Raw genomic sequence first — 25,680 nt, forward strand, 5'->3', positions numbered from 1 at the left:
AAAGAAGCAAATTTACCACTTACATATACAGAGAGCTTTTAAATTTCTCTCCAAACAATCAGGTCTAGCTATTGAGCACAAGTCAACCATTTCATTAATACCTTAACCCCTAATTTTCAAAATACAGATTATATTAAAAGGAATAGCTTACAAAAAAAAACATATTGTATATTAATCCAATTTCATGATTAATTTACATTGAAAAACATAAGTTCAAGTGATATTTTAACCATTAAACAAGAACATATAATACTACTTTGTGGGATCCATTGACACCAACCCTTGAGTCCATGGTCCAATCATTTCTAGAGCGAAATAAATACGTTGACTATGGCAGATAACCTCTTACGAACCATGGTTACATAATTTGGGTTAAGTAAGTACTTGTGAGGCCTTTCGCCATCTTCAATGATCAGTTTGGATTCAACTTTCAAGGTCCAGTTCACTTCTTCGACCTCCAAAACAGATACATATCGTAATTCACAAATTTTTAAAGGGGGCCTTGTGAGAATTATTCATCTTTATCGTGTTTGGTTAGCGTATTCGGGTTAGTTCAAGGACTAATTTGTTGTTTTCATAAGTGAAACTATATGTTATTGCTTGGATTCGTGTATGGAAACTTTCATTCTATTCCTAAAGTTTCGATCTTTGGTGGGTTTTTTTTGGAGTTGTCGTTAATGGGTATGCGTGATTTCCACAATACTTGAATTCTTCCTTCGTAGGAATTGAGATTGGACATGGTCTCCGAGGTGGGTTTACTTTGATTGGTTTAAATTTTGAGTGAGATGCAGTGGAACTTGAGAATTTATTGATTTATTTGGAGGATTATAAGTGGGTCTTTTCTGGTTGGTCTTTTTAACGAATGAAATGCGAAAAAACTAGGATTTTTTTTTTGTTTTTAGATCTCGACGTGCTCGGATGTAAATGTTGTTTGGGATCTCACAGAGCCGTTAAAGGAGTTTGACCGAGATTTTCTTTATTTTATTTTACCGATCGAATTGTAAGAATTCCACCAAAACAAAGATCGAATTGTAAGAAAAGAGATAGAAGATTTTATTTTCTGTATTTTGTTATGTAAATCCCACTTGCAAAATCTTATCTTTCCTTTTTTTTTATGTTTTTAATGTCAAATGTGGTTGAGTGGTGTTAATTTTAATATCTGAATTTCTTTAATAGGGTTTCTACTTTCTATTTGGTAGAGAAGACCCAAAATAGGCGGAAGAAGGGTTGCTTTATCGAGGTTGTTTGAAGTTTCAAAAGTGGTGTTGGTTTGGGATGGATGAGTGTGGCTTGGGATAGTTTTAGAATTAATGGTACGGAAGAGCACCCAGAGGGCTTATAGTTCTTAATTTGTGTCCTCAGTTAGAAACGGTGACTGAGTCTGATCCATCATGCCTTACTCTGAATTTCTTCATATGGCAAAAGAGAAGTTTGAATCCAATCCCTCAAAGATGACTTGTTCGGTTGATGTACCTTTTGTGTGAGTTCATACTCTTCAATTTTACGGATTTTTAAGTTTGTAGCTTAATCTCCCGCTTCAAGTCATGACGTTTTAAATTCCTTTTATGCAGTCCTGATAATGAATTTGTTGAGCTGGTTTGGGAGAATGGACAGATTCTGATGCAAGGTCAGTCTGGTAGAAGTCGAAAGAGTCCCTCGTGTACCAATCATTCATCTCATATTTCCAAGGTTCATGAGAAAGATGGAAGAGATGCTGTTACTCCCAAGATTGGAAGGTTGGGGACTATTGAATCTGTCTTGAATGATTTTAGTACGGCAGGACCTTCAGGTCATATGGGATTGGCTCAAGACGAAGAGATTAGCCCTTGGCTGAATTATTCGCTTGATGATTCTCTGCAACATGATTATTGTTCGGAGTTGTTTTCTGAGTTAGCTGGAGTTAATGTGAATGTGCTCTCTGCACAGAGTAATAGCTTGCCGATTGATAAAAACCATGGTTGTGGTCAGATGGGTAAGGATTCCCAAATTGTTTCTGCACATGTTGGTAAGAATTCAGAACACGGGAATGTATCGAAAGGTGTTGGGGGAGGTCCCGAGGTTAGTAGAACTAGTAGCAGTCTGTTATGTTCATCGTCGTTGCAACAGGGCCAGACTTCACTTCCAACTACTAGACCAAGAGTTTCAGATTTCATTAACACTAACACCAACAATGTTACGGACAAAGCATCTGCATCATGTGGGAATTCGAGTCACTCCCCAATTTCAACTGGTGGACTTCCTAACACGAAGATTCAGAAGCAAGAGCAGGGACCCCCAAAATCACCACTGCAGCCTGGCAACTACACAGGATTAATGAACTTCTCCCATTTCTCAAGACCTGCAGCTGTTGTTAAGGCTAACCTCCAAAGTCTCGGTGCTGTAGCCAGTCCCGGTTTGTCTAGCATAGATAAGTTGAGAAGTAATGGTATAGTACCCGCAGCTGGGAGTGGCAACCCTCTTGAGTCCATTATGATTGAATCTACAAGTGCTTCAAGAAGTTCCACAGGCTTCCACAACCAATTGGCTTCTATGCCAGTCAAAGTGGATACAAAGCCATCTGTGCCTAAGCCTCCCAAGGAACTGCTTTCTGCTGAACAGTCTGAAGTTGTTTGCCGAGATGATGGTCTTAGGAAAAATATATCCCCCGATCAATTTGTTGGCCAAACCTCAAGTTTTGCAGCAAGTAATGCAGTGGAAAGACCAGATACTGAAAAAGCTATGGAGCCAATGGTCGCATCTTCTTCCGTTTGTTCAGTCAACAGTGCTGGGGGAGCTTCTAATGATCTCAAACAAGCGTTGAAGAGGAAATCTAGGGATGCTGAGGATTCTGAATGCCAGAGTGAAGTAAGTGAAAATGTAAAAGGAAACATCTCTTCTCTTCCATGTTTTTTTAAGATTTATTTTCCTTGCCTTTTCTTGTTGGGTTTCTTTTCTCTTTTAAATTAAGATTTGATGCAGGATGTGGAAGAAGAATCTGTGGACGCAAGAAAGCCAGTTCCCCCTCGAGTAGGTACGGCCTCCAAGAGGAGCCGTGCTGCAGAAGTACACAATCTATCGGAAAGGGTGAGTAGGACAGAGAAAGAGAAAATGGAGATCAATTTGATTTCAATCTTTTCTGGTCCTTGAAATCTAAATCCAACTTAGTGATTTTTTTAAATTAACAGCGGCGAAGGGATAGGATCAATGAGAAGATGCGGGCTTTACAAGAACTTATACCAAATTGCAATAAGGTCAGTTTTCTTTATTCCCAATTCTTAGCGTCACTTCTATGATTGAATCCTCTGTGTCAACGTAGGCATTTGCAGCCCCCTAAATGCTTGATAAGTTGGCTTGTCCTTGTATTTTATCTTTCTTTCTTTCCTTTTGGTTCCTTCTGAATTGTGTCTTGTGGCATTAGGTGGATAAAGCTTCGATGCTTGATGAGGCCATTGAATATCTGAAGACGCTTCAGCTTCAAGTACAGGTGAATTTGCCTTTGTCTTGATTTTCAACTTATGGGTTATCAAAATAATTATATAAGCTTAATTGTCTCAGGACCTAAAACCATTTAATTTTTCATGTAGATTATGTCAATGGGAAGTGGACTGTATATGCCCCCAGTGATGTTACCGCCTGGAATGCAACACGTACATGCACCACATATGGCACATTTCTCACCCATGGGCGTTGGAATGGGTATGGGAATGAGCATGGGTTTGGGTTTTGGGATGGGAATGGTTGACATGAGCGGTGGTTCTTCTGGTTGCCCGTTGATTCAGGTGCCTCCCATGCATGGAACTCAGTTTCCTTCCACTCCTATTTCAGGGCCTGCCAGTTTGCCTGGAATGGCAGGATCTGGCCTTCAGATGTTTGGGCTCCCTGGTCAAGGACTCCCAATGTCAATGCCTCGTGCACCCTTCATTCCGTTGTCAGGAGGTTCTTCCACAAAACCAGTTTTGGTACCTGATGTCTCTGGTGTTGTGACCCCAATCAAAGAGTCTTCTCCAGCTTCCCCATCAAGTTCAAAAGATCTGGAACCAACCATAAGCTTGCAGGTGATGCAGAAGAATAGTGCTGATTGTTCAGAAGACAAGATGTCTAACCAGGTTTGGTACCCCTTTGCCATTTTCTTTTCATAATGGAGACGGATTTTCTTTTTGTTTATTTGGTTAAACGGAGCCACTCATTTGTCTTTGTCATGCCTCTTAAGGAATATTGGCAATACTAATCAAAATTAAGCAATTTCATTTTCTTTCTTTGAAATTCACAAATCACTCTTGTACTGTTGGTTCCAGGCAACAAAAGAAAGTAGTAAACAATCTGCGCCGATGCAAAGAAATGATCAAACTAGGCATGCTAATCGCAATGAAAATAGCTGACTCAAGCAAGGGAAATGGAGCTATCTAGTACAGAAACAAGTAAGTGTATATTAGCAACACTTCCCTGCTTAATTTTCAATTGACCAAATAAAAAATGACCTCAATTATTATTTTTTCCTGCATATGGTGAAGTTTCAGCATTGATTGAGGAAAATTTAATTTATGCAGGTCTGTAATGTGCTAAACCTTGTAACTGGAGAAGCATTAGGTAGCAACACATTGATAGAGGAATTGCTCCTTATTCAAATTTATTCGGTTCAATCTTGAGCTGAATTTATTCAGTCATCAGAGATGGTTCCACAGGGACATGGCTTGTGGTAGAACCCCTAATAAATTGTCTACTTCCTAACATCAAGGCAGTCGTCTACTAACTGCAATTTTTTAGTTGAAGAGAGTGGATAGTGGCATGTGCGTTTGTGCATGTGTGTCAAAGCAAATTCCCGAAAGATGGAACTTCTAAAAGACTGTATCTGAAGGAGTAATCCACACCGTTGTAAACATATACTTCTATTAATGAAAAGATTTTGATAGCTGGGTCTTTCCTCCCCATATTCACCTTTACTCTGTAATATGGACAATCTGCAGTTTGAGGGTTATGACCAAACAACCCTGCTCTTTGCTTTTCTTAATAGGAAAGGCATGAAGACAGGAGCCATTGCGTATATTATGCATAATCATTAATCATGCCCTGAACATGAGTTGCTCAACATGAAAGGTCAGAGTAGATTGTTGGGGTATCACAAAAGGAATTACCAAGAGAAGAAGTTGGGTTTTGCAGAAATTTGACGGGCTTTGTGCAGCGTTGGCTTGGGCTTGATGTGTCGAAACCCAATGAAAAATATTTATTACTTTTGTTTTCGTTTAGATGTTTGTAGATCTAAGAGTAAAGATGATAGTAGTGTTAAGCTTTTCTTACAAAATTTGTTAATCTGCAAACATGGGGGCTTCTCCGCTGGTCACCAGTCAAAATGATTCAAGTTCTATCTCCTCATCTTTTGATTAGATGAAAAATTCGCTGTACAGTTGCACAAACAAAATGTCAACCAAAAGGGATGCACATAAATATTTGAGGTGCCAAAGTATTTTGAATTGTTTTGTCAAGGAATTCTTCCATCGACCAGTACAAGTCCATCATCATCTGGAACATACCCTTCATCCCTCATCACCAAGAACAAACTCTCCAAAGTTTCTTGGATCTCTGTAAATTCCGGATGCATCCAGTTTCTAGCACAAAACATGTGAGCACTATAACCAACATGAATCCAACTATTTCCTGGTTTCTTTGTTAAGCCCTTCTCTTTAATCATTGCTCTGATCCTTGATGCATCTGCCCATCTTCCACTCGAAGCATATATATTAGATAAAAGAATATAGTAGCCTGGATCTTCTGGGTTCTTTTCGAAAGTTATCCTAGCTACAATCTCAGCTAGGTCAAGCCTATTATAAACTCTACAAGCTCCAAGTAGGCTTCCCAAAACACTGATATCAGGTTCAACCGGCATCCTCCTAATAAATTCCCATGCTTCATCAAGGTAACCCGATCTACCTAGAAGGTCGACCATACATGAGTGGTGTTCCATGTCTGGCAGAATACCATACTCATTAATCATGGAATTATAAAAGAACCAGCCCCACTCGAGCAAACCTGCATGACTACAGGCCGATAAGAGTGCTATAAAAGTGAGTTTATCAGGTCCAATCCTTTCTTCTTTCATTTTATCGAAGAAAGAAAAAGCCCTCTCTCCACAGCCATGAATCCCATGTGCAGCAATGATCGTGTTATATGTTACAACATCTTTTTCTACCATCTGATCGAAGACTTTCACTCCAAGTTCCAGATATCCACATTTGCAGTACATATTTATTAGTGAATTTCCAACACAAACCACAGATCCAAGACAGTTTCTGATCGCACAACCATGAATTTCCTTTCCCTGTCTGATTGTCCCCATTTCGGTGCACAGTGGAATGATGCTTACCAAGGTTATTGAATTTGGTCTATGTTTAGATTGTTGAATTCTTCGCAAGATGCCAAAGGCTGAATCGACATCCCCATTTAAAGCATGCCCTACAATCATTGAATTCCATATAGTGATGTCCGTACCTGACATGATCTGAAACAGGGACTCTGCCTCTCTCATCGACCCACAGTTGGCATACATATCAATCAATGCGCTTCCTACAAAAACATCAGATTCGAACCCATGTCTGAGAAGATAATTGTGCATCTCCTTTCCCTGTTTCAACATTTTCAGAGTAGCAAATGCAGGGAGAACACTGGCTACTGTGACTGCATTGGTACCTACACCCAATGCGTTCATCTTAACATACAGTTGCAAACACTCGTAGTATTCACAATTTTGGGAATGGCCAGCAATCAAGGTACTCCAAGAGACCACATCCTTGAATACCATCCTATAGAATACACGGCGGGCTACATGGGTGTCCCCACATTTACAGTACATATCTATCATAGCATTTGAAACAAACAAATCATTCTCGAATCCGCTCCTTATGGCACAGCTCTGCAAGCCCATTCCTAGAAGCTGAAATCCCAATCTACCACAGGCTGGAAGGATAGTTGCTACAATCACTGAATCAGGCCTCAATCCTTCTGACCTCATCCTCCTAAATAAGCACAAAGCTTCAAACCACTCCCCATTCTGTACCGCACCACAAATCATCGCACTCCATGATACTAAATCCTTACTAGGCATTTCGTCAAATATGAATCGTGCTTCGTTTAAGCTCCCACACTTGGCAAACATATCAATCATGGCACATTGCACAAAAATGTTGGTTTCCTTTCTGTGATGAGACTCATGGAATTTGATCAAACTTCTGATCCTTCTACCTTCTTCAAGATCAGATAGACCAGAACAAGCCTTGAGAACAAGTGGATATGTGAAATTATCAGGTAGTAAGCCTTCTCTCAGCATCAAGTGATAAAAGTCCAGTGCTTCTGAGAACTGACTCGCTTCAACAAACCCCCTGAGAATAGAATTCCAAGCAAAATTATTCTTTTGGGGAAGTTGACCAAAAACAAGTAAAGCTTCATGCAGATTTCCAAATCCGACATAAATTTTCACAAGCTGTGGGCCAAACAACATGTCAGAGCTACTTGGGTGGAAGAAACCATTAACAACCAAGACACTGTGTATCTCCTTGACTTCAGATAAGGTGGTAGGTGACCTCAAATGAAATAGGTTGTTGAAGAAGTGACCTGGTTTTGAGGAGATATGAAAAGGCTTGGTTTGATAATTGGTTGGGTTCAGAGAAGGCAGAACAGAATGTTGAAGATAATGATTAGAATAGATGGTTTGGGTACTTTGATATGCAAATTCGTGAGGCAGGTTAGCAAGTGAAGGTGAAGAAGAGGTCTTGAGTAATGATAGAGGAATATGTGGAGCTCTGGGTTTATGGTGCATATTCCAGACTTTCCAGTAACGCCTGGTTTCATAGACAGGGGTTAATTAGGATTTAGGACTTGAGAGTTGAAAGGGAAGGGAAGGGCCAAAATTTTGAGGTAGAGGGAATTGCTTGCTTGCCGTTGCCGACAAAACCTTACCAAATTTTTTCCTTGCTTGTTGCTGATTTCAAATCTGCGCCCCACGTAATGGAAGCCCGCCACCTGTCTTTTCGCACGAATTCCCCCTCAAAACGTGCGAAGCTAATGGGACGGCCGTTAACTCCTAAAGCGCCCAAAACACCAATCTCGATGTTCTGCTTGGGCTGTTCGAAGGCCCAACCGGACCAACTCGGACTGACCCAATCCGAGTTTGTCGGGTTTTCATAAGCACCGGTCGGTTTTGGGTTGTACAAATTCATAAACCGATGGTTCAAGTCAGTTTCGGTTTTCTTGTGTGAAAATCGAAACCAACCCGAACCAAATCGACTTAGTCCCTACTTAACTAAGTTGCCTCTATCCTAATTCCTAATTACAACCTAACCTAGTCTTCTGGTTCCTATTTAACTAAGTTGTCTCTATCCTAGTTTCTATAGTCTTTTACACCAAATAGGCAACCAATTAGGCAATTACAATTAGAATTATGTGTCCTTTTTTACTTAGATTAGAACTTAGAAAGTTTCTTGAAATATACAAATCTCAGCCTTCTTTCTATAAAACAGTTTGACTTTCTATTTTCTTGATAAATTTTGTCTTCTATTCTAATTCTAACTTTTTAAATATATTTTCATAAAGTATCTTAAAAACTTCAATTTTTAGTTTTCAGTTTTCAGAATAGATATTTCCTTCTAAGCTTCTATGTCCTTTTCGTACAGGAGCAAAATCGAAACCGACCCAAACCGACCCAACCTGACTCAAACCGACTAGGTCGGTTTTGCTTAACACTGGGTTGGTTTCGGTTTCCATCTCAGGTAACCCAACCAGGTCGGGTCGGTTGGGAAAACCCCAGTAAACCGACCCAACCCGACCTGTGAACAGCCCTAGTTCCCGCCCTCACGCCACCGCCAACAACGATACATAGGTGATGAAGGGTGATTTGGCTCGGCCTAATGATAAGGGGACATGTGGACGCGACCTAACTAGTAGGACAAAAGCTCAGCTTGACACACCAAGTCCGCAATGGATCGAGCTCGGATAACCAGACCACCTCGGAACAAGTCCGCCTCGGGACAAGTCCACCTCAGGACGAGTATAGCTCGGTGCAAGGTCACATCAGGACCACCTCGGTCCCAAGGCGCTTCGGCATTCATATCAGATTGGATCTAAAGAGCACGAGCTCAAGCAATGCTAACCGACCACCGCATGGCAATCCCAGGGATATCGTCACCGTACTCCACGTCTTACAGGATCATACCTTGTAATGGCTAGTATTATCTCCCCATTCCCCGATTCAGGCGGAAATGGTCAGCCTTACCGGTCGGTAGCATTATCCGCACCTAACACGGAAATGGATCCAGTCGTAGCGAGAATTCCAGAACTACTCCACCAAACCTACAAGGACTCCAGTATATAAAGGCTCCACCCCCCGAGGGTAAGGGGACGCGTAATCTCTGCTCTCTAGCTCTCTCACAATTTAATATCATTTTCAGCTTGCAACCAAGTGCTAACTTAAGCATCGGAGCAACCCCACCGGGTAAACAACCCCAGGTTCTCTGGTTCTTCTCTTGCAGGTTCATCGAGCCCGTCGTTGCAGGTAGCTAGATCATCTCCTGTAGGGAGCAGCCGGATTGTGCTACATCAATAGGCATTGGCATCACGCCAAACCTAGCAAAATCCATGGAGTGGATGAGAAGGAAAACCATCGACAAGGGAAGCTTTTCTACCAATAATTTGGCAATACCTAGAAGTGACAACAGTCTACTGGTTCAAGTTACTCAACTAATGGTAGTGAAATCCTTGCATTTTTCAAATCTCCCTCGCTACAAGTGGAGAAAGAGATCCTGACCCATCTTATCGTTGAGAATGGGAAACAAATTTACAACATCTTCCTCGATCATGCTTCTGGAGGTACTTTAGCTGACCTGCTAAAAAATCTGGTGGTTCGTTATTGGAATCTGATGTTCGACACTACACGAAATCAATTCTCTGAGGTCTTCATTTCCTCCTCTCTTCTTCTCCAGATGAAAGCAACGAAATTAAGGTTGTCGATTTTACAACATCTTCCTCGATCACGCTTCTGGAGGTACTTTAGCTGACCTGCTCAAAAATCTGGTGGTTCGTTATTGGAATCTGATGTTCGATGCTACACGAAATCAATTCTCTGAGGTCTTCATTTCCTCCTCTCTTCTTCTCCAGATGAAAGCAACGAGATTAAGGTTGTCGATTTTGGGCTGGCAAAGAAGGCAAGACAAGGACAAAAGAGCAAGAGAAAGGAAGGTGGGGCGTTTGGATTAAGAGGTACTCTGCTTTACATGTTGCGGGAATCCATCACATGCAATGAACACGAAACACTGGCCCTCCTATGAAAAATGGCCAAACAAGTTTAGTAGTTAAGAAGGATGAGCTCGTTTTGTTTCTAAAATGTTTAAGTGAATGAAGAAAGAGCATTTCCTCTCTCTTTCTCCCTAAAAACATAGCTCTCTTCAATGGCTACTGATGATGCGTGATCTGGAGGCTCCTAGCTAGAGAATTGTTTAGATGTACTCACATGGCGAGCTGGATCAATCTGCAAAACAGTGCTCAGAGGGACCGAGGTGGATGATCCAGTGAGGTCGCTCCAATGCTTAAGTCAGTATTCTGTGTGTTTGTGAGCTAAGCATGAATGCTAAAGAGATTGAATGTGAGTAATTGCGCATATCTTCGCCTTGAGGATCAATGCCCTTATATAGTTGAGTAGCCGTGAATCTTACGAAAAGGCTCCGGGATCCCCAGGCTGCATAAATAAGATCCATTCCATTTCCGAAGGAGAGCAATGCACCATTTGACAAGGTTTATCAATTTCCTCCAATTTGGACGGGGTGAGGATGAGCCATGTTACTAGATGTCATGATCCCGAGAGATTCAGAGTCTGTTGGGGAAGCTTCTAGAGTTGCTTACGTGGCACTTCGGTTCTTTAGTCCCGAACTGGCACCTCGATTCTTTGGCTCCGAACTGGCACTTCGGTCCTTTGGCCCCGAACTGAATTAGGTGCCAAGGTGCCTTTATTCCGAGGTGCTCCAGGTCCCAAGCTTCCAAGCTTCTAGTGAGGCTCCCTTCCTGAGTTGTCACCCTACTGGCTGATCGCATCCACGTGTACCTCGATCGCTAGGTCGGGCCAAATTACCCCTCATCAATTGCCCTCGACTCCCCGTGCCAGGAGTCGCAACCCTGGTGCGGGGAGTTTACGGTCAGCACAAGCAGGTTGGCATGATTTCTTCTTGGCTCATCTCCCGGTTTTATGGTCGGACCGATGTAACCCATGTGGCTCAATGGAAAAATTAGGCCACGTGTCAGGGACGCACGGATGCGACGTGGTTTATAAACTCCGTGGATGCCAAAAATCGTGCTCAACTAAAATCTTTCCTCGAAGAGAGTGCGGCCGGTTTTCACGAGAGATGTAGGATCGCATCGATCTTAACCGTCAGTTCCTGGATATGGTGGCTATATATAGGGGAGACCCAGGTCCCCTTTCCTTTGTCTTTCGAAGTGCATCCGAGAGTTGAGGTCGCGCATCCATTCTTCAGTTCGTGTCTTGTATCCAGGGTAGTTCGCTTCCTCTTTTGTCTTTCGGTGAGTTCATTTGTTTCCTTTTTATTCATTATGTTTGGCCTTAGTTTAGATAGCCTTCTAGATGGGAATGGTGAGAGCGTTGGGGCCGAGGTGGGTACCTCGGTATAGACTATGGAGCCTCATCCTACCGAGGTGGGCACTTCAGCACAGGATGAGGACCCTAATCCATCTGAGGTAGACTCACCTCGACGAGAGCGAAAAGCTTCTGGTAAATCGGCCTCCTCCTCACACCGAGGTCGCCTGCCAGATAGCTTCAGTCTGTCTACAATGACAGCAGACAGGCTCCTCTCCTTAGTTGATTGCTATAGACTTCCTAATGACATCATTTATAATATCCCGTTAGGCAATTTTCCTTGCGATCATGGTCACGACGAGATCGTAGTCTTCGAGAAACAACTCATAGCTAGCCTTCATTTTCCACTCCACCCTTTCATAATCAAGATCGTCAAATTTTTTGACATTGCCACAGACCAGCTCCACCCGAACTCCAATCACAATATTGTAGGTACCATCTCCCCTTTTTAGGACTATAACCAACCTCTTGACCTCAACATTTTTTCCTCGATACTTTCCATCAAGAAGAATTCTGCCTATGTTCTACCCAAGCACAGGCGTAGTTACTACATGTCTCCTCGCTGTGGGTACAAGTTGTTACACGAGTTCTCCAACAAAGTCCCAGCCCGTTACTTCGTAGTCCGTAACACGGAAGGGTGGCATTTCCCAACCCACTAGAGACCTACCATCTAGGACCTCGGTGTTAGGCTGGATAAAAAGGTGTGGGAGGAAGTCCAGGCTTGGGCGAAGCTAGGCTTGAAGTTCGAGAACTTCATGACCGAAGAGAAGCTAACGCAAGCTAGCCTAAGTCCTCCCGGTAGGTCGCTAACTGTTGTACTCTTTTTCTTATTTTGTTTTACTTTGATGTTGCATCTGACTCTGTTCGTTGCTTTCTTGCAGTCATCATGGCCGACTTCTCTACCAACAAGCTCTTCAAAGGCATCCATAAGGTTAAGAAGAATAAGAGGGTCTCCAAGAAGGCCCGCATTCAAGAGGAGGTTCTCACTTTGGGCGTTGGTGTCACCATCTCCAAACCCCTAGCTGACACCGAACATCCCCCGGTAATCGACCTGGTCGAGGAGGACCAGGATAGGGCTTCCCCATGCCAATTCCCTGAGGAAACTACATCTTTCGAGACCCAGCAAGATCAGGAGGCTACCCCATTGGGCAGCGGTATCCCAGCTCAGAGCATCTTGAGCCCGAAGCTTGGTCTCCTCAAGAGCAAAGATGTGGTCTTCCCTGAATAGGTTACTCGGTAGCCAAACTACCGGCTTTTGGGAGTGACTCATAGTCCTCTCTCTAGCTCGCCGTCTTTTTGACCAATTCAGTGGCCCCATGGACTTAGGGGAATTTTACCTTGGAGTCATAGACTCATAAGTAATACCTTCTTAGGTTGTCGATGTTTCGTGCTCAAGGTACTTGCTTCCCTTCCAAAGTCTTGAGTGCATACGTGCCTTCCTCGAACACCCGTCTTATACAGTACGGACCTTCCCAGTTCAATCCAAGCTTACCTACGACGGGATCAAGTACCATAACTTTCCGGAGAACTAGGTTGCTGACACAAAACTACTGCTTCTTGACCCGGACGTTATAGTACCGACCTATTCTCTGCTGGTATGCCGTAGTCTGGATGTAGGCTAGGTCTCGCACCTCCTCTACCAGGTCTAGGTTGGTACGGAGCTCATCATCATTTCCTTCCTCATCATAGGCCTCAAGTCGCAATGTGGGTACCTTGATCTTTGCTGGGATCACCGCCTCTGTACCATACGTGAGGTTAAAGGGGGTCTCACCCGTCACAGTTTTGACAGTAGTTCGATAGGCCCAAAGGACACTGGGCAGCTCACCCACCCACAATCCCTTTGCTCAGGCTAGGCGAGATTCCAATTCGTGAAGTATCGCCCTATTAGTTACTTCTACTTGTCCGTTTGTTGAGGGTGTGCCACTGGGGTGAAGTTTTTTTAAATCTCCATCTCGACACACTAGTTTTAGAACTTAATATCTTTGAACTGCTTCCTATTATCGAATATCAGCACCCGGGTAGTTCGAAGCGGCATACTATGCTCATCTAGAAGAAATTTTGTTATGTTATGAGTTGTGATTGTTAATAGGGGCTTGGGTTCCACCTACTTCGTAAAGTAATCTACTGCCACAACCAGGAACCTCCTTTGCCCGATTGCCAGCGGGAAAGGACCGAGATGTCGATTCCCCATTGCGTGAAGGGTCACGGGCTAGTAAGGTACATCAAATTGGCAGCAAGTTGATGGTGAATATTGGCATGCCTTTGACATCTATCACACTTCTTGACGAGGTTAAGTGAGTCAGCCTTCATTGTGGGCCAATAGTAGCCCTACCTTAACACTTTCTGTGTGAGGGCTCTGCCCCCCAAGTGTCCATCGCACAAGCCTTCATGGGTGTCACAAAGTACAAACTCAGCTTCTGAGGGTCGCAAGCAACACGGGTAGGGGAGCGTGAAGAATCTCTTGTATAGTCATCCGGCTATGAGGACGTACTTGGCTGATTGATGCTATACTCTCCGAGTTGCATTGCGTTCTACGGGTAATGTCCCGTTGAGCAGGTAATCGATGAGCGGGCCGATCCAGCTAGGTTTCGCTTGCAATATGGGAGTGACCTCTTCTGCACCCCCCCCCCGAGAATGTTGGGTCGAGGTAGGTCCTCTATGTACACAGTTCACAAAATGTTGTCGCCCATGCTCGCTAGGCATGATAAGGCGTCGGTCTTAACGTTCTCGGACCATGGAATTTGCCTAATGAAACAGGAGCTGAAACTATGCAGGTTCTCTTTGACTCTGGCCAGTTAAGCTGCCATAGTTGGGTCGCAGGCTTCATAGTCGCCAATGACTTGGTTGACCACCAGTTGTGAATCGCTGCATACGATAAGGTGCTTTGCTCTCATCTCCTTTGCTAAGTTCAGCTCGGAAATCAACACTTCATACTCTGCCTCGTTCGACGCCTTAAATCTGAACCAGAGAACATACTCCAGTTTCACATTGCTTGGTTCGTAAAGTAGCAATTCCGCATCGCTTCCTCGCTGGTTGGACAAGCCATCAATGTGGAAGATCCAGGGCTCCTCGTCCCAAGTTGGTACTACTTTGACCAGGTCCGGTGCCGCACTGGTTGATGCCTCTGACATGTGAGCGGGCTCGGTCAATTCAAGGGTCGGTGTGCCGAATGTGCACTCTACTACGAAGTCTCCATAGACATGGGCTTTGATTGCTGGTCGTGGCTCGAATCGGATGTCGTATTCGCTCAGCTTGATGGACCACTTCATTAATCTTCCAAACATTTGGGCTTAAGCAAAATCTGCCTCAAGGGTCTGTTGGTGAGAACAACGATACTATGGGCCTAGAAGTATGGGTGTAGTTCCTGGGCTGCTATGACTAGTGCATATGTTAGTTTCTCGATTTTCGGATACCTAGTCTCTACATCCTGCAAAACTTTACTTACATAGTAGATGGGTCATTGGACCCGATCTACTTTAATCTGTACCGAACCAACTACTTCGTCAGTCGCGGAGAGGTATAGTTTTAACTCATCCCCTCCTTCAGGTCGAGTTAAAACCGGTGCGCTACTTAGGTACTTTTTCAACTCGTCAAATGCAAGCTGGCACTCATCGGTCCATTCAAAATCTTTGCTCTTTTCTATTGCTTTAAAAAAGGGGAGGCATAGACCCGCTGATTTAGACATGAAGCAACTTAGGGCTGCTACCCGACTAGTCAGCCTCTGAACTTCTTTTATTTTCCATGGTGGTCTCATATTTAGGATTGCTTTTATTTTTTCTGGGTTGGCTACAATGTCATGTCGGTTGACTATGTAGCCTAGGAATTTACCCAAAGTGACTCCGAAGACACACTTATTCAGATTTAATTTCATATTATATCTTCTTAAAATTTGAAAAGCATTATTTAAATCAATTAACAAAGAGTTCAAAAACTAGGTCTTCACGACCATGTCATCAACATAACATTCTACTTTATTGCCGATCAACGACTCAAAACTATATTTACAAGGCGTTGGAATGTTGCTCCAACGTTTTTCATTCCAAAGGGCATAACCTTATAACAGTATAGCCCGAGCTCAGTTACAAATGTGGTATTGTCCTGGTCAGCAGGATCCATCCTAATTTGGTTGTAACCGGAATAGGCATCCAGAAAACCCAGCAACTCGTGCCTTGAGGTCGCGTCCACTAGGCGATCAATCTTGGGTAGTGGGAAGTAGTCTTTTGGGCAGGCTCTATTCAGTTCGGTGTAATCGACGCACATGCACCACTTAGTGTTGGCCTTCTTCACCAGAACCGGGTTGGCCACCCAACTCGGGTAATAGACTTCCCTGATGAAGTCTGCCGCAAGGAGCTTCCCGACCTCCACATCGACTACCCTCCATCGTTTCAAGGTGAGGTTGTGTTTCTTTTGTCTTACTAGCCTGACTAGAGGGTTGGCATTAAGCTTGGGACTTATTATTTTTGTGTCAATCTTGGGCATCTCTGTCGTGGACCAAGCAAAAATATCTAAATTTTTAAGTAAAAACTTTCTAGTTGAGTTCGAAGTGGCTCTCTAATCGAGACACCGATCTGAAGAGTTCTGGTTGGTTTGGCATCGGAGATAGGTATGTGGACCATTTCTTCTTTTGGGGTAGCTTGCTCTTCGGTGTACTCCGCTGGTTGCTCAAGCCCGACATCTTCCGCTAGCTTTACTTTTCCTTTCAGAGCGGCCACGTAACATTTACGGGATTCAAGTTGGTCACCTCGCATGACCCCTATGTCGTAGTCAGTTGGAAACTTCATCACTAAGTAGTAAGTGGACACTATCGCACATAAAATGTGTGTGATAGGCCAACCTACTATCGCATTGTAGGGGGACATAGTCATGACCACCAAGAATGTGTGATCAAATCGTACAATGTTCGGCCATGTGCCTACCTTCACGGATACTGTGACTAGACCAAGAGGCCTGACCTCTTCGCCGCTAAACCCTATCAAGGGTGTGTCTGACAGCTTCAGGTCGCTTTATTGCAACTGCAATTTGTCGAACGCCTCCATGAAGAGTATGTCTGTTGAGCTGCTTGAGTCCATTAAAATGCATTTCACCTCAAAGTCGTTGATCCTTAGCTTCATTACTAAAGCATCATCATGCGGGTATTGGATCATGCGCGTGTAATCCTCCGTGAAGTAGATAGGTTCTTCGAGCCAAGGTCGCTTTGGCGGGTTTTCGCCTTTGCTTTCCAATTCGTGAACCGAAGTCCTCCAAGCTGCTGATCTACATCCTGTGATGATGGATCCATTGGTGATCATATTGATCACTCTGCGAACTGGCCTCTCCTCTGGTAGCTTCCAAGGTGGCTGCTCATTCTGCCTGCTAGTCTCGGAGGCATTCCTCCTCTGGTCCTCCTGACAGTCCCCCTATCGGTCTGTCTGCCCTCTCTCCTCTCGCAGGATGTAATTCTTCAGCTACCCACGACGGATAAGCTCCTCGATCTCGTCGTGGAGATTCCTACAATTTTTCGTGTTGTGTTCATGATCTCGGTGGAAATGGTAGTAGACATTCGGGTTTCTTGTTGCCAGGTCTACCCTTAGCCTGGGCGGCCATCTGACAAAGGAGGAGTCCTTAATGGCCATTAAGATCTCTCCTCGCTTAGCATTCAAAGGTGTGTAGTTCTTTCTCTCTACTAATGGAGTCCTGGAATGCTGACCTGACTTGTGGCCACGCAAGGGGGACCTGCTTCTTTACTTGTTTCTTCCCTTACTCGGGGACTTACTGTTCTTCCTTTCTGCCTACTGTTGCCCATCCCTTCATTCTCTCTCTTCCTCTTTTCAGCCGGTGAATTATCAGTCTTCTAGTAAATCTCCTCCTTGGTACAGATGAACTGGTCTACCAATTTAAGAAATTCGATGATATCTTTTGGTCTGTTGGCTACCACATGCCACTTGATCTCTGTATGGGTGATTCCCTTCTTCGTTGCTGTGAAACACACTACTGGATCGAGGTCTAGTATCTGCAGGCAAGTGTTGTTGAAGCGCTTGATGTAGCTTCTAGTTAACTCCCCTTCCCTCTGAACCACGTTGAGGAGGTTCTCTTGCAACTTTGGGCATTTCTTGCTGGTAATGAAATGCGTAGTGAACAACTCGGCAAACTACGTCCAACTCTTAATAGAGACCGTTGCGAGGTTCCTATACCAGGTCTGAACTACCCCCTTGAATGTGGTGGAGAAGGCCACACACATGCAGGCTTTGTCAGCCCCGGCTAGGTGCATCTGAGATTGAAAAGAATCCACAAGATCATTGGGGTCAAATGACCCGTCTTACTTGTCCAGTGGTGGAACCTTGAAGTCTTTTGGCATTGGGGTTGCTAGGAGCTCGGGAGACAGAGGAGATGACTGACTAAGCAAGGGAGGCACATTCTTCGTTGCCACCGAGCTCACTTCTTCCCTTTCCTTAACTCGCTTTGCTTGTTGGCTTGGCTTCGCTAGCGGACTATTTCTGGCCAAGGAGCGACGAGTCTTGCGATGTCTCCATTGTTGCTTCTTCACCGGCTCGACGTTGGTGCTGTTAACCTCGGTCTGGTCTAGTATCTAAGCATTGTCACAAACATTGTCACGAGGTGGGTCTTGGTTCCTTCTCGTCGAGTTCTCTTGGTTGTGGAGTTCACACCGACTATCACGAGGCACAGAAGGGACTGGCCTTGAGTTCGTACCTCTAGCTTCGGGCTGGTTATTTTCTTTCCTCAACCCATTGTTCTCCTACTCGGAGTGCCATGGTGGGTTGGCCCTGTTAAGCTGGCTATCCTCAAGCCTATTTCTAAGGTTTCCTTGTGATACTGGGGGAGTGTGTTGATCGTCCCTCCTCCCACGAGCTAGAGTCTGACCCCTAGGAGGGACTGGCACCTGCGAGGTCCCCTCACCCCGATGGGGGATCAGCAGACGTTCTGGCTGGTTCTAGTTGGTTCTGGTTTTAGCCCTAGCGCAACCCTAGGTTCTGGGTGGAATTAGCTGCTGGTTCGGCTGCAATGGTGGGAACTGTTGCTGATACTGTTGGTACAGGTAGTATTGTTGATATTGTTGAAACTGTTGGACCTACTACATCTGGATCTGTATCGTTTGGATGCACTAAACAAGGTCATGAAATTGGGAGTGCCCGACTCCAAGGGAGACCACGGATGGCTCAGAGAAAGTCGCACCCACTAAAGGGAGAGAGACGCTCACTTGCATGGTAACCTGTGGTACAAACAATGACAGGACCCCTGAAGCTATAAAGGAAATAGTAAACTGGCCAATACATACCATGGGACCTTGGGGGAAGGTTGATCGCTGATCTTGCCCCCCAGTGACATTCAACTCGATGCTTTTCCCGGTGTTGCTGGAAGAATCCATTGAGGTTGGTGCTAAAACTAGAACCGTAACTGGAATCGGGATGACCTTTTGATTGTTTCCCATAGACAGCGTCAATTGATGATGCGCGATCTGGAGGCTCCTAGCTGGAGAACTGTCAGGACATACTCACGTGGCAAGCTGGATCAATCTACAAGACAGTGCTCAGAGGGACTGGGGTGGAAGACCCAGTGAGGTCGCTCCAATGCTTAAGTCAGTATTCTGTGTGTTTGAGAGCTAAGTATGAATGCTAGAGAGCTTGAATGTGATTAATTGCGCGTACCTTTGCCTTGAGGCTTGATGCCCTTTTATAGTTGAGTAGCCATGAACCTTACAAAAAGGCTCCGGGATCCCTGAGATGGATAGATAAGATCCGTTCCATTTCTAAAAAAGAGCAATGCGCCAGTTGATAAGGTTTATCACTTTTCTCCGATTCGGACGGGGTGAGGATGAGCACTGTTAATAGACATCGTGATCCCGGGAGATTCGAAGTCCGTTGGAGAAGCTTTTGGAGTTGCTTACGTGGCACTTCGGTTCTTTAGTCCCGAACTGGCACCTCGGTTCTTTGGCTCCTGGCACTTTGGTCCTTTGGCCCCGAACTGAATTAGGTGCCGAGGTGCCTTTATGCTAAGGTGCTCAAGGTACCGAGCTCCCGAACTGCTGGCGAGGCTCCCTTACTGAGTTGCCACCATACTGGCTGATCACATATATGCATACCTCGATTGCTAGGTCGGGCCAAATTACCCCTCATCAACTACACTGAAAAACGACAAGAGGATCATAAAGAAAGAACTAATAGAGATTTGTATTCCTGTTTCACTGGGAGTATTAAAATGGCATAGATGTTAGACCAATGAATCCTCACCCAGTTCAGCAAGCCAATGTTGTCGATTTCTAGCATGTTGATTTTCAGCATGGTTGATCTATTGAAACTAAGAGCAGGATAGAGAATAGTCTTTAAAATGAAGAAGAGAACCCTACAAAATAGAATACTCTAGATGAGCTTTCAAGTTTTAATCGACGCTTTATTAGATCCTACGTTCCTAATGTTATCCTGTTCGGCTGTCTTGTCATTTATCCTTTGTAATGAGTAATTAAAACGAGTCCGGATCTCCTGCACATTTCATTCTACACATCTTCCTGAGTGAAAGATTTGTATGTGCAAGCAACTTAACGAACGATTGACAACGTTCACACCGAGGCTTCATTTCCTTCCTCTCAAATATCAATTATTCTGATCTTCGGTGGAGAAACATGTCTAGTACCAATTGTGAAAATTTCCTTGAGAAACCCAACCCATTATCGTTTCATGAGTGTTTCTCACGTTCTCCTGCAAATTTAACTCCTCTCCATTGCCTTAATGGCATCTCAGGCTTATCTGATTTATCGTCTCTCAAACAAAGGTATTCATTTTTCAAACAAAGGTATTCGTTTCATTTGTATTTTTCAAGGAAAGGCTTAACTGGTTTAACCTTTGGAAATTTTGATGTTGAAACTTTTTTATAGATCCCTCCCATTTTTGGATTTCTTACTTTTTCTTTCCTGTTCGATCTCATTCTTTGAAAGAAAAAATCAAAAATATTTCCTTCAATTTCTTTCCTGCCCAAATGAATGATTTTTCACCAATGGTGGATTTTTGTAACTGAATTATTAGCAAACTACTAATTCAAGCTTGCATTCGATGGAAAACCTTTGAGGAAGATGTGTTTCTCTTCCACAAATGTTTATATCAGTTGTGCCCTTTTTACTCTTTTGATATATTTTAAAATTTGAAAATAGGGAAAAATTAAAAAATGGAAGTCTCTACCAATATCCGTTTAGTTGCTTGCACATATAAATACTTTAACTCATTTAATGCTGACATGGCACAACACAAGAGGTTGTGCAGGAAGATGTGTAGAAAGAGATGTGCAAGATATCCAGACTCAATTAGAACAGGTCCTAGGGTTCAAAGTTATATATGTTGTCTTGTCGAATTAGGTTGATAGTTGATACCATAAATACTTTAAGGGAAAATTCCTGATAGTTACCCTCTACTTTAGGCTGACTGTCAATTTAGTACTCAAACTTTAAAAGGTCACAATCTAGTATACGAACTTTTGAAATGCGATAATCTTGTACCTACTGTTAATGGACCGTCATTTATGTATATCACATGACCTCATGTGTGATTTAAGACTTTTGAAAATGTCAAAATTACCCAATTAAGTTAAATACATTGTTCATCATCTTCTTTTTCAAGAAAATGAAACAGAGTCCAAGCCAAGTTCTCAACAGTCCAGTTCAGACCGTCTGATGAAAAACACAAGAGCCAGGGCACACCGCTGGCCCCACCATGGCCAGCGGGAGGGGTGGTGTTCTCAGTTCGCCACCATAGCTGCCACCATGGCCCATGCTTGACGCTCTTGATCAAGAGAGAGAAAGAGAACTACGGCAGACGCAGAACAAGAATTGTGGAAGATGAGAGAGAGAAAAAAGGGTTCTCGTTGGAATAAACATGAGAGAGACTTGTTATTGAGCTTCCCGTGGCACATCTGTAATCGAGAGCTCCTTTAACCACTCAAATGTGCGATGGTGAGATATGGCTTGCTTTCCCTCATCCTGCTGCTGCTGCTGTTGTTTCATGAGATGTTTCTATTGATCACTTTCACTCATGTTTGAGATTCTTCTGTTACTTTTGGCCTTAGAAACAAGTACCCTTGAAGAAACTGTTTCAACTGCACTAACTGAACACTTACAACTACTCAATAGCAGTGTAATTATAAGTGGGTATTTGATGAATTTGGAAGCTCTAGACCATTGACCATGCTTACTCTTATAAGTGAAACTCCTTTTCTTTCTGTTCTATGCCCTTGTATTTCATACACCTTTACAAGTTTCAATCTGTGGAGAGAAAGATGAGTACTGTTCTTACACTTCCAAATTTGATGAAAGCCAGACTGAACCATTCTTCTTCCATGGCCTAACTTCATCATCATAAGGATCTTGACGCCGGAGCTCTCTTTGTTCTCAAATCCAAAGGTGGACTTATCTTCACCTTTTCATCTCTATATTGATTTTTAGCTTTTTTTTTTTTTTACTTTTGTCCTCTTGAATAATAACTATTCTAGAGAGAGAGAGGAAGTTCATGGAAGACTGAAGGGGGGTTTGCATGTTTGTGTTTAAAATTGTAGGGTCATGGGTGCACTGTGGATATCACCTAATAACTTTGATTGTAGCTCCGGTGCTTCTGAGTTTTACCATTTGCGTTTTGCTGGGTTGGGTTGCCAGAGTGTTGTGCCTGACTATAGGTGCTCTACTCACATTCTATTCCTACAATCTGCTCTCCCTGGTGCTCGAACACCATGAACAACTTGGATAGCGACAACTTCGTTTCAGAGACATGGCCAGGGATATATTAGGTAAAGTACTACTTAATCCAACATTTGATGTAAAGTTTCTAGCTAATATCCTTGCCTTATAATCATCCAACACATTTCACACTGTTATTGAGTTTGATGCATTAAAGAACACGTCGTTTCAAAGTTAACCGAGAGTCGTAAAGGTAGGATCTAGCCTAAAAGAACACGACGTCAGCTGCACACATTTCTGATTCTGTCAAAAGAGAGGCACCTCATGAACCAAACTCGAAGCCCTCTTCGGTTTCAAGAGCCTTAATTTCCTCACTTAATGCTTCTCTCTCTTGATTTCCATAATCGGTAGATCAGAGAGCGATAAGGCTTCTGCTTCGTCCTGTTCTGCTTTCATATATTTGAATTCTTATGCTTTGTGTTTAGTTTAGCTAGTGGGAAGCTAAGATCGTTGTGCTTTATTAATAGAAGGTTGAAAAAGAAAATTAGATGACACTTAAAGGGCATTCGTATTTTTCCTATGATACTTAACGGTGAATTAATGCCATGTACTAAATCGTCGCAAAATGAAATTTTGGATATTAGATTGCCGCTTTTTAAAGTTCGGGTACTAAATTGGCACTTGGCCTAAAGTACAAGGTACCTATCGGGAATCTTCCCTATACTTAATTAGGAGTTCAAACCACCCCTTTTTATTGCCCCCACAACGTCCTACATCACATCCTCGCCATGTATTGGGAACATCTCCCAATGATGACATCATCATTTATGGGATTATCATTGGGAGATGTTCCGAATACACAACGAGGATGTGGTGTGGGACGTTCTAGGGGGTAACCTTGTGGGTGGCTGATTTAGTCTCATATAGTAGGGTCAGATTTTTATCGGACCAATTCATCCGAATTCGATATGATTTTTATTCGGATTCTTTTCATTTGATCCAAATCCGATGAAATAATCAAGGATTAAAGTATCGGATAATTCAGAAACGAATACGGATACGGATATGCTTTAAAAAGCGCATGGATACGGATGAAAAATATGAATATGTATGAATAAGCTAGGAAAATACATACAAATTTTATAAATACAATAATATCATTAATTTTAAAATCAAAATAATCACAAGTAGTATATAAATACATAGAAAATGTATATTTTAGTGATATATAGGAAGAAATATATTATAATTAAATTATTATATCACGATGCATAGATATCATATAATTTTATTTATAATTCATCAATTAAGAGTCCAAGACACTAAACATATGAACCTATTATATTTTAATTATTAAATAAATTATTTTTATTTTTAACATTAACAAAAAGTCAACTAAATATAAATTTTTAAATACAAATTAAAATATTAATTAATAATTTATAAAAATCTAATCTTAACTTAAAATATATCAAATTTGTTAAAATTTATAATATACGTATCATATAAAAATTCATAATTTGTAATTACTAAAATAATTATTCCTTTATTAAAATTTTATTTATATAATTTTTCTAATATGAAAAACAATTTTTTGAAATAAGTGTAGATTAATGGATTTGATAAAGTCAATTTAATGTTATATTCTTAAATATTTTATAAACAATATTTTTCTTTTTTATAAATAATAAATATATTGTTATTACTTATTAATATTAATTAATAATTTGTAAAAATATATAATTTTTTTAATATGCATATCATTTGCAAATTTATAAATTTTAAGTACTAAAATAATTATTCTATTCTTAATATTTTATTTGTATAATTTTCTTGATATTAAAAATCATATTTTTATATAAACATGGATTTGATAGATAATTTATTGTATTAGTTTATAAAATACTATTTTTGAATATTATTCTCTTTTGAAATTTTAGTTCTTTTTGTATTCGTTTTGAAATTTTAGTTAGAGTTTTATTTTCTTTGGTAATAGAGATTGAAAAATCACATGTAGGATAGAAGTTAATAAATTTTATTTTATTTTATTTTATTTATTATCAAAAGGACAAAAGTGGATTAGTGGCTTAGAATTGCACTTAAGGTGCAAGGCTTTGGGTGTGCTTTGGTGATCTGAGTTCGAATCGCCATGTTTGCACTTTTGTTATAGAGAAACATTGTGTATCGATGCATAGCGGCCTATATCGGTGTGTATCGACCAATACCATATGATACAGGCCGATACAAATCTATATGGCTATGATACACTTCCGTTCATAGCATATCCCGTTTTGGTTGTATCGTGTCTCACAATGGCAATGACAAGTAGGAGAGATGTTCTCAATGCACACTGAGATGAGCACGTGGGGTGCGAGTGGAGCATAAATGTGATCTCCAATGTGTGAGCATCTCCCATGTGCACTTGTGGTGTACTAGGGTAAGGTTGTGGGTAACTGATTTGGAAAGAACAATTGAACATGGACTGCCCAAACCAAATTTTCACAGCCTTATATTGTGTAGCAGAAAAAAAAGACCATGCAATGTCCAAGCCCATGTGGCAAGACAAGCCTTTTGTGATGTAAGGGTCCAGTGTAGGTTTTTTTATGTGTTTCATTAAGGCCAGTGGCATTGAATCATGACTTCACTGTTTTTGGTCAGGATTTTTGTTTGCCTACTTGCCTATCCATGGGAAGTGTCGCTTATGTGCCAAAAAGGGATTAAGTCAACGTTGGCTATGCTAGGCAATATTGGGCATTGAATAAATTCGAGTATTAAAATGCAAGATAACTTGATTAGCTTATACATGGGACTGGGGAAGTGAAGGGACACTATGACCAACCCTCATATAAAGCCTCCCTCTCTTGCATGATATGTAGTGTTGATCCATGCACTATCCCCTTGAATGTGTGCCCATGAGGAACCCTAGTAGCCTTGTAGTCATTAATCAAGGCCACCTTATAAGGGACGTATGGTTTTTAGAGTGCCAAGGGTAGGCAACATAGGAGGTCGACCACCCTATAAGGGATGTGTGGTCATTATTAAAACTCAACGAAGATGTTAAGCTTTTGAGACTCTACTAAAAGATAACATCACTTCTTCGAAAAATCATATTCACAAAATTTACAATAATGCCATTCAATGCAGCCCACCAAGCGTAGGTAAACTAAACTTGTTTTTTGATTGTGACAGGCTGCCCCACTCAATCTAATGTCATATTCAAACAATGCCCTTGGTGGATGGAAACTACAAATTGGGTTGAGCCTTGAGGTAGAAAAGATGAATGGATCTCTCTAAAGAAATGCACACACATTTAAACACGATTTGGCCTTCACTTGTTGTTGGCATCTATGTTTTGGGAAACCACTTCACCATGCTAGTCTACAAACTTCACCCTCCATCTTGGGGTTAGTCAAACCATGCCATG

General features: G+C 42.2%; 1 protein-coding gene and 1 pseudogene across 11 annotated transcripts; one reads left to right on the plus strand and one right to left on the minus strand.

Annotated features, from left to right (window-relative positions):
• The first annotated feature begins 397 nt into the window (after positions 1-397).
• LOC148867937 (transcription factor PIF3-like) lies at positions 398-4,907 on the plus strand. Of its 10 annotated transcripts, none has more exons than XM_088981404.1 (9): positions 398-547; positions 1,177-1,480; positions 1,572-2,856; positions 2,959-3,063; positions 3,165-3,230; positions 3,398-3,463; positions 3,564-4,085; positions 4,275-4,397; positions 4,527-4,907. In XM_088981404.1, exons 2-8 carry the CDS (start codon positions 1,392-1,394, stop codon positions 4,356-4,358), a joined length of 2,217 nt encoding a protein of 738 aa, XP_088837530.1. In that variant the 5' UTR covers positions 398-547; positions 1,177-1,391; the 3' UTR covers positions 4,359-4,397; positions 4,527-4,907. The 10 variants fall into 10 exon arrangements, with proteins under 10 accessions (XP_088837530.1, XP_088837529.1, XP_088837533.1 ...); XM_088981403.1 differs by lacking the exon at positions 398-547 and adding an exon at positions 609-749; XM_088981407.1 differs by lacking the exon at positions 398-547 and adding an exon at positions 609-749 and having other exon boundaries at positions 1,572-2,844.
• Positions 4,908-5,311: 404 nt separating this feature from the next.
• Positions 5,312-7,896, minus strand: LOC148867938 (putative pentatricopeptide repeat-containing protein At3g01580 pseudogene; annotated as a pseudogene). Its single transcript, XR_016110850.1, has one exon. The product of XR_016110850.1 is annotated as a putative pentatricopeptide repeat-containing protein At3g01580 pseudogene (transcript).
• Between the last annotated feature and the right edge of the window lie 17,784 nt (positions 7,897-25,680).

This window comes from Nelumbo lutea, chromosome 3 (assembly GCF_056320005.1).
Source record: "Nelumbo lutea isolate HS-2025 chromosome 3, American lotus-T2T, whole genome shotgun sequence".
Classification (NCBI taxonomy): domain Eukaryota; kingdom Viridiplantae; phylum Streptophyta; class Magnoliopsida; order Proteales; family Nelumbonaceae; genus Nelumbo; species Nelumbo lutea.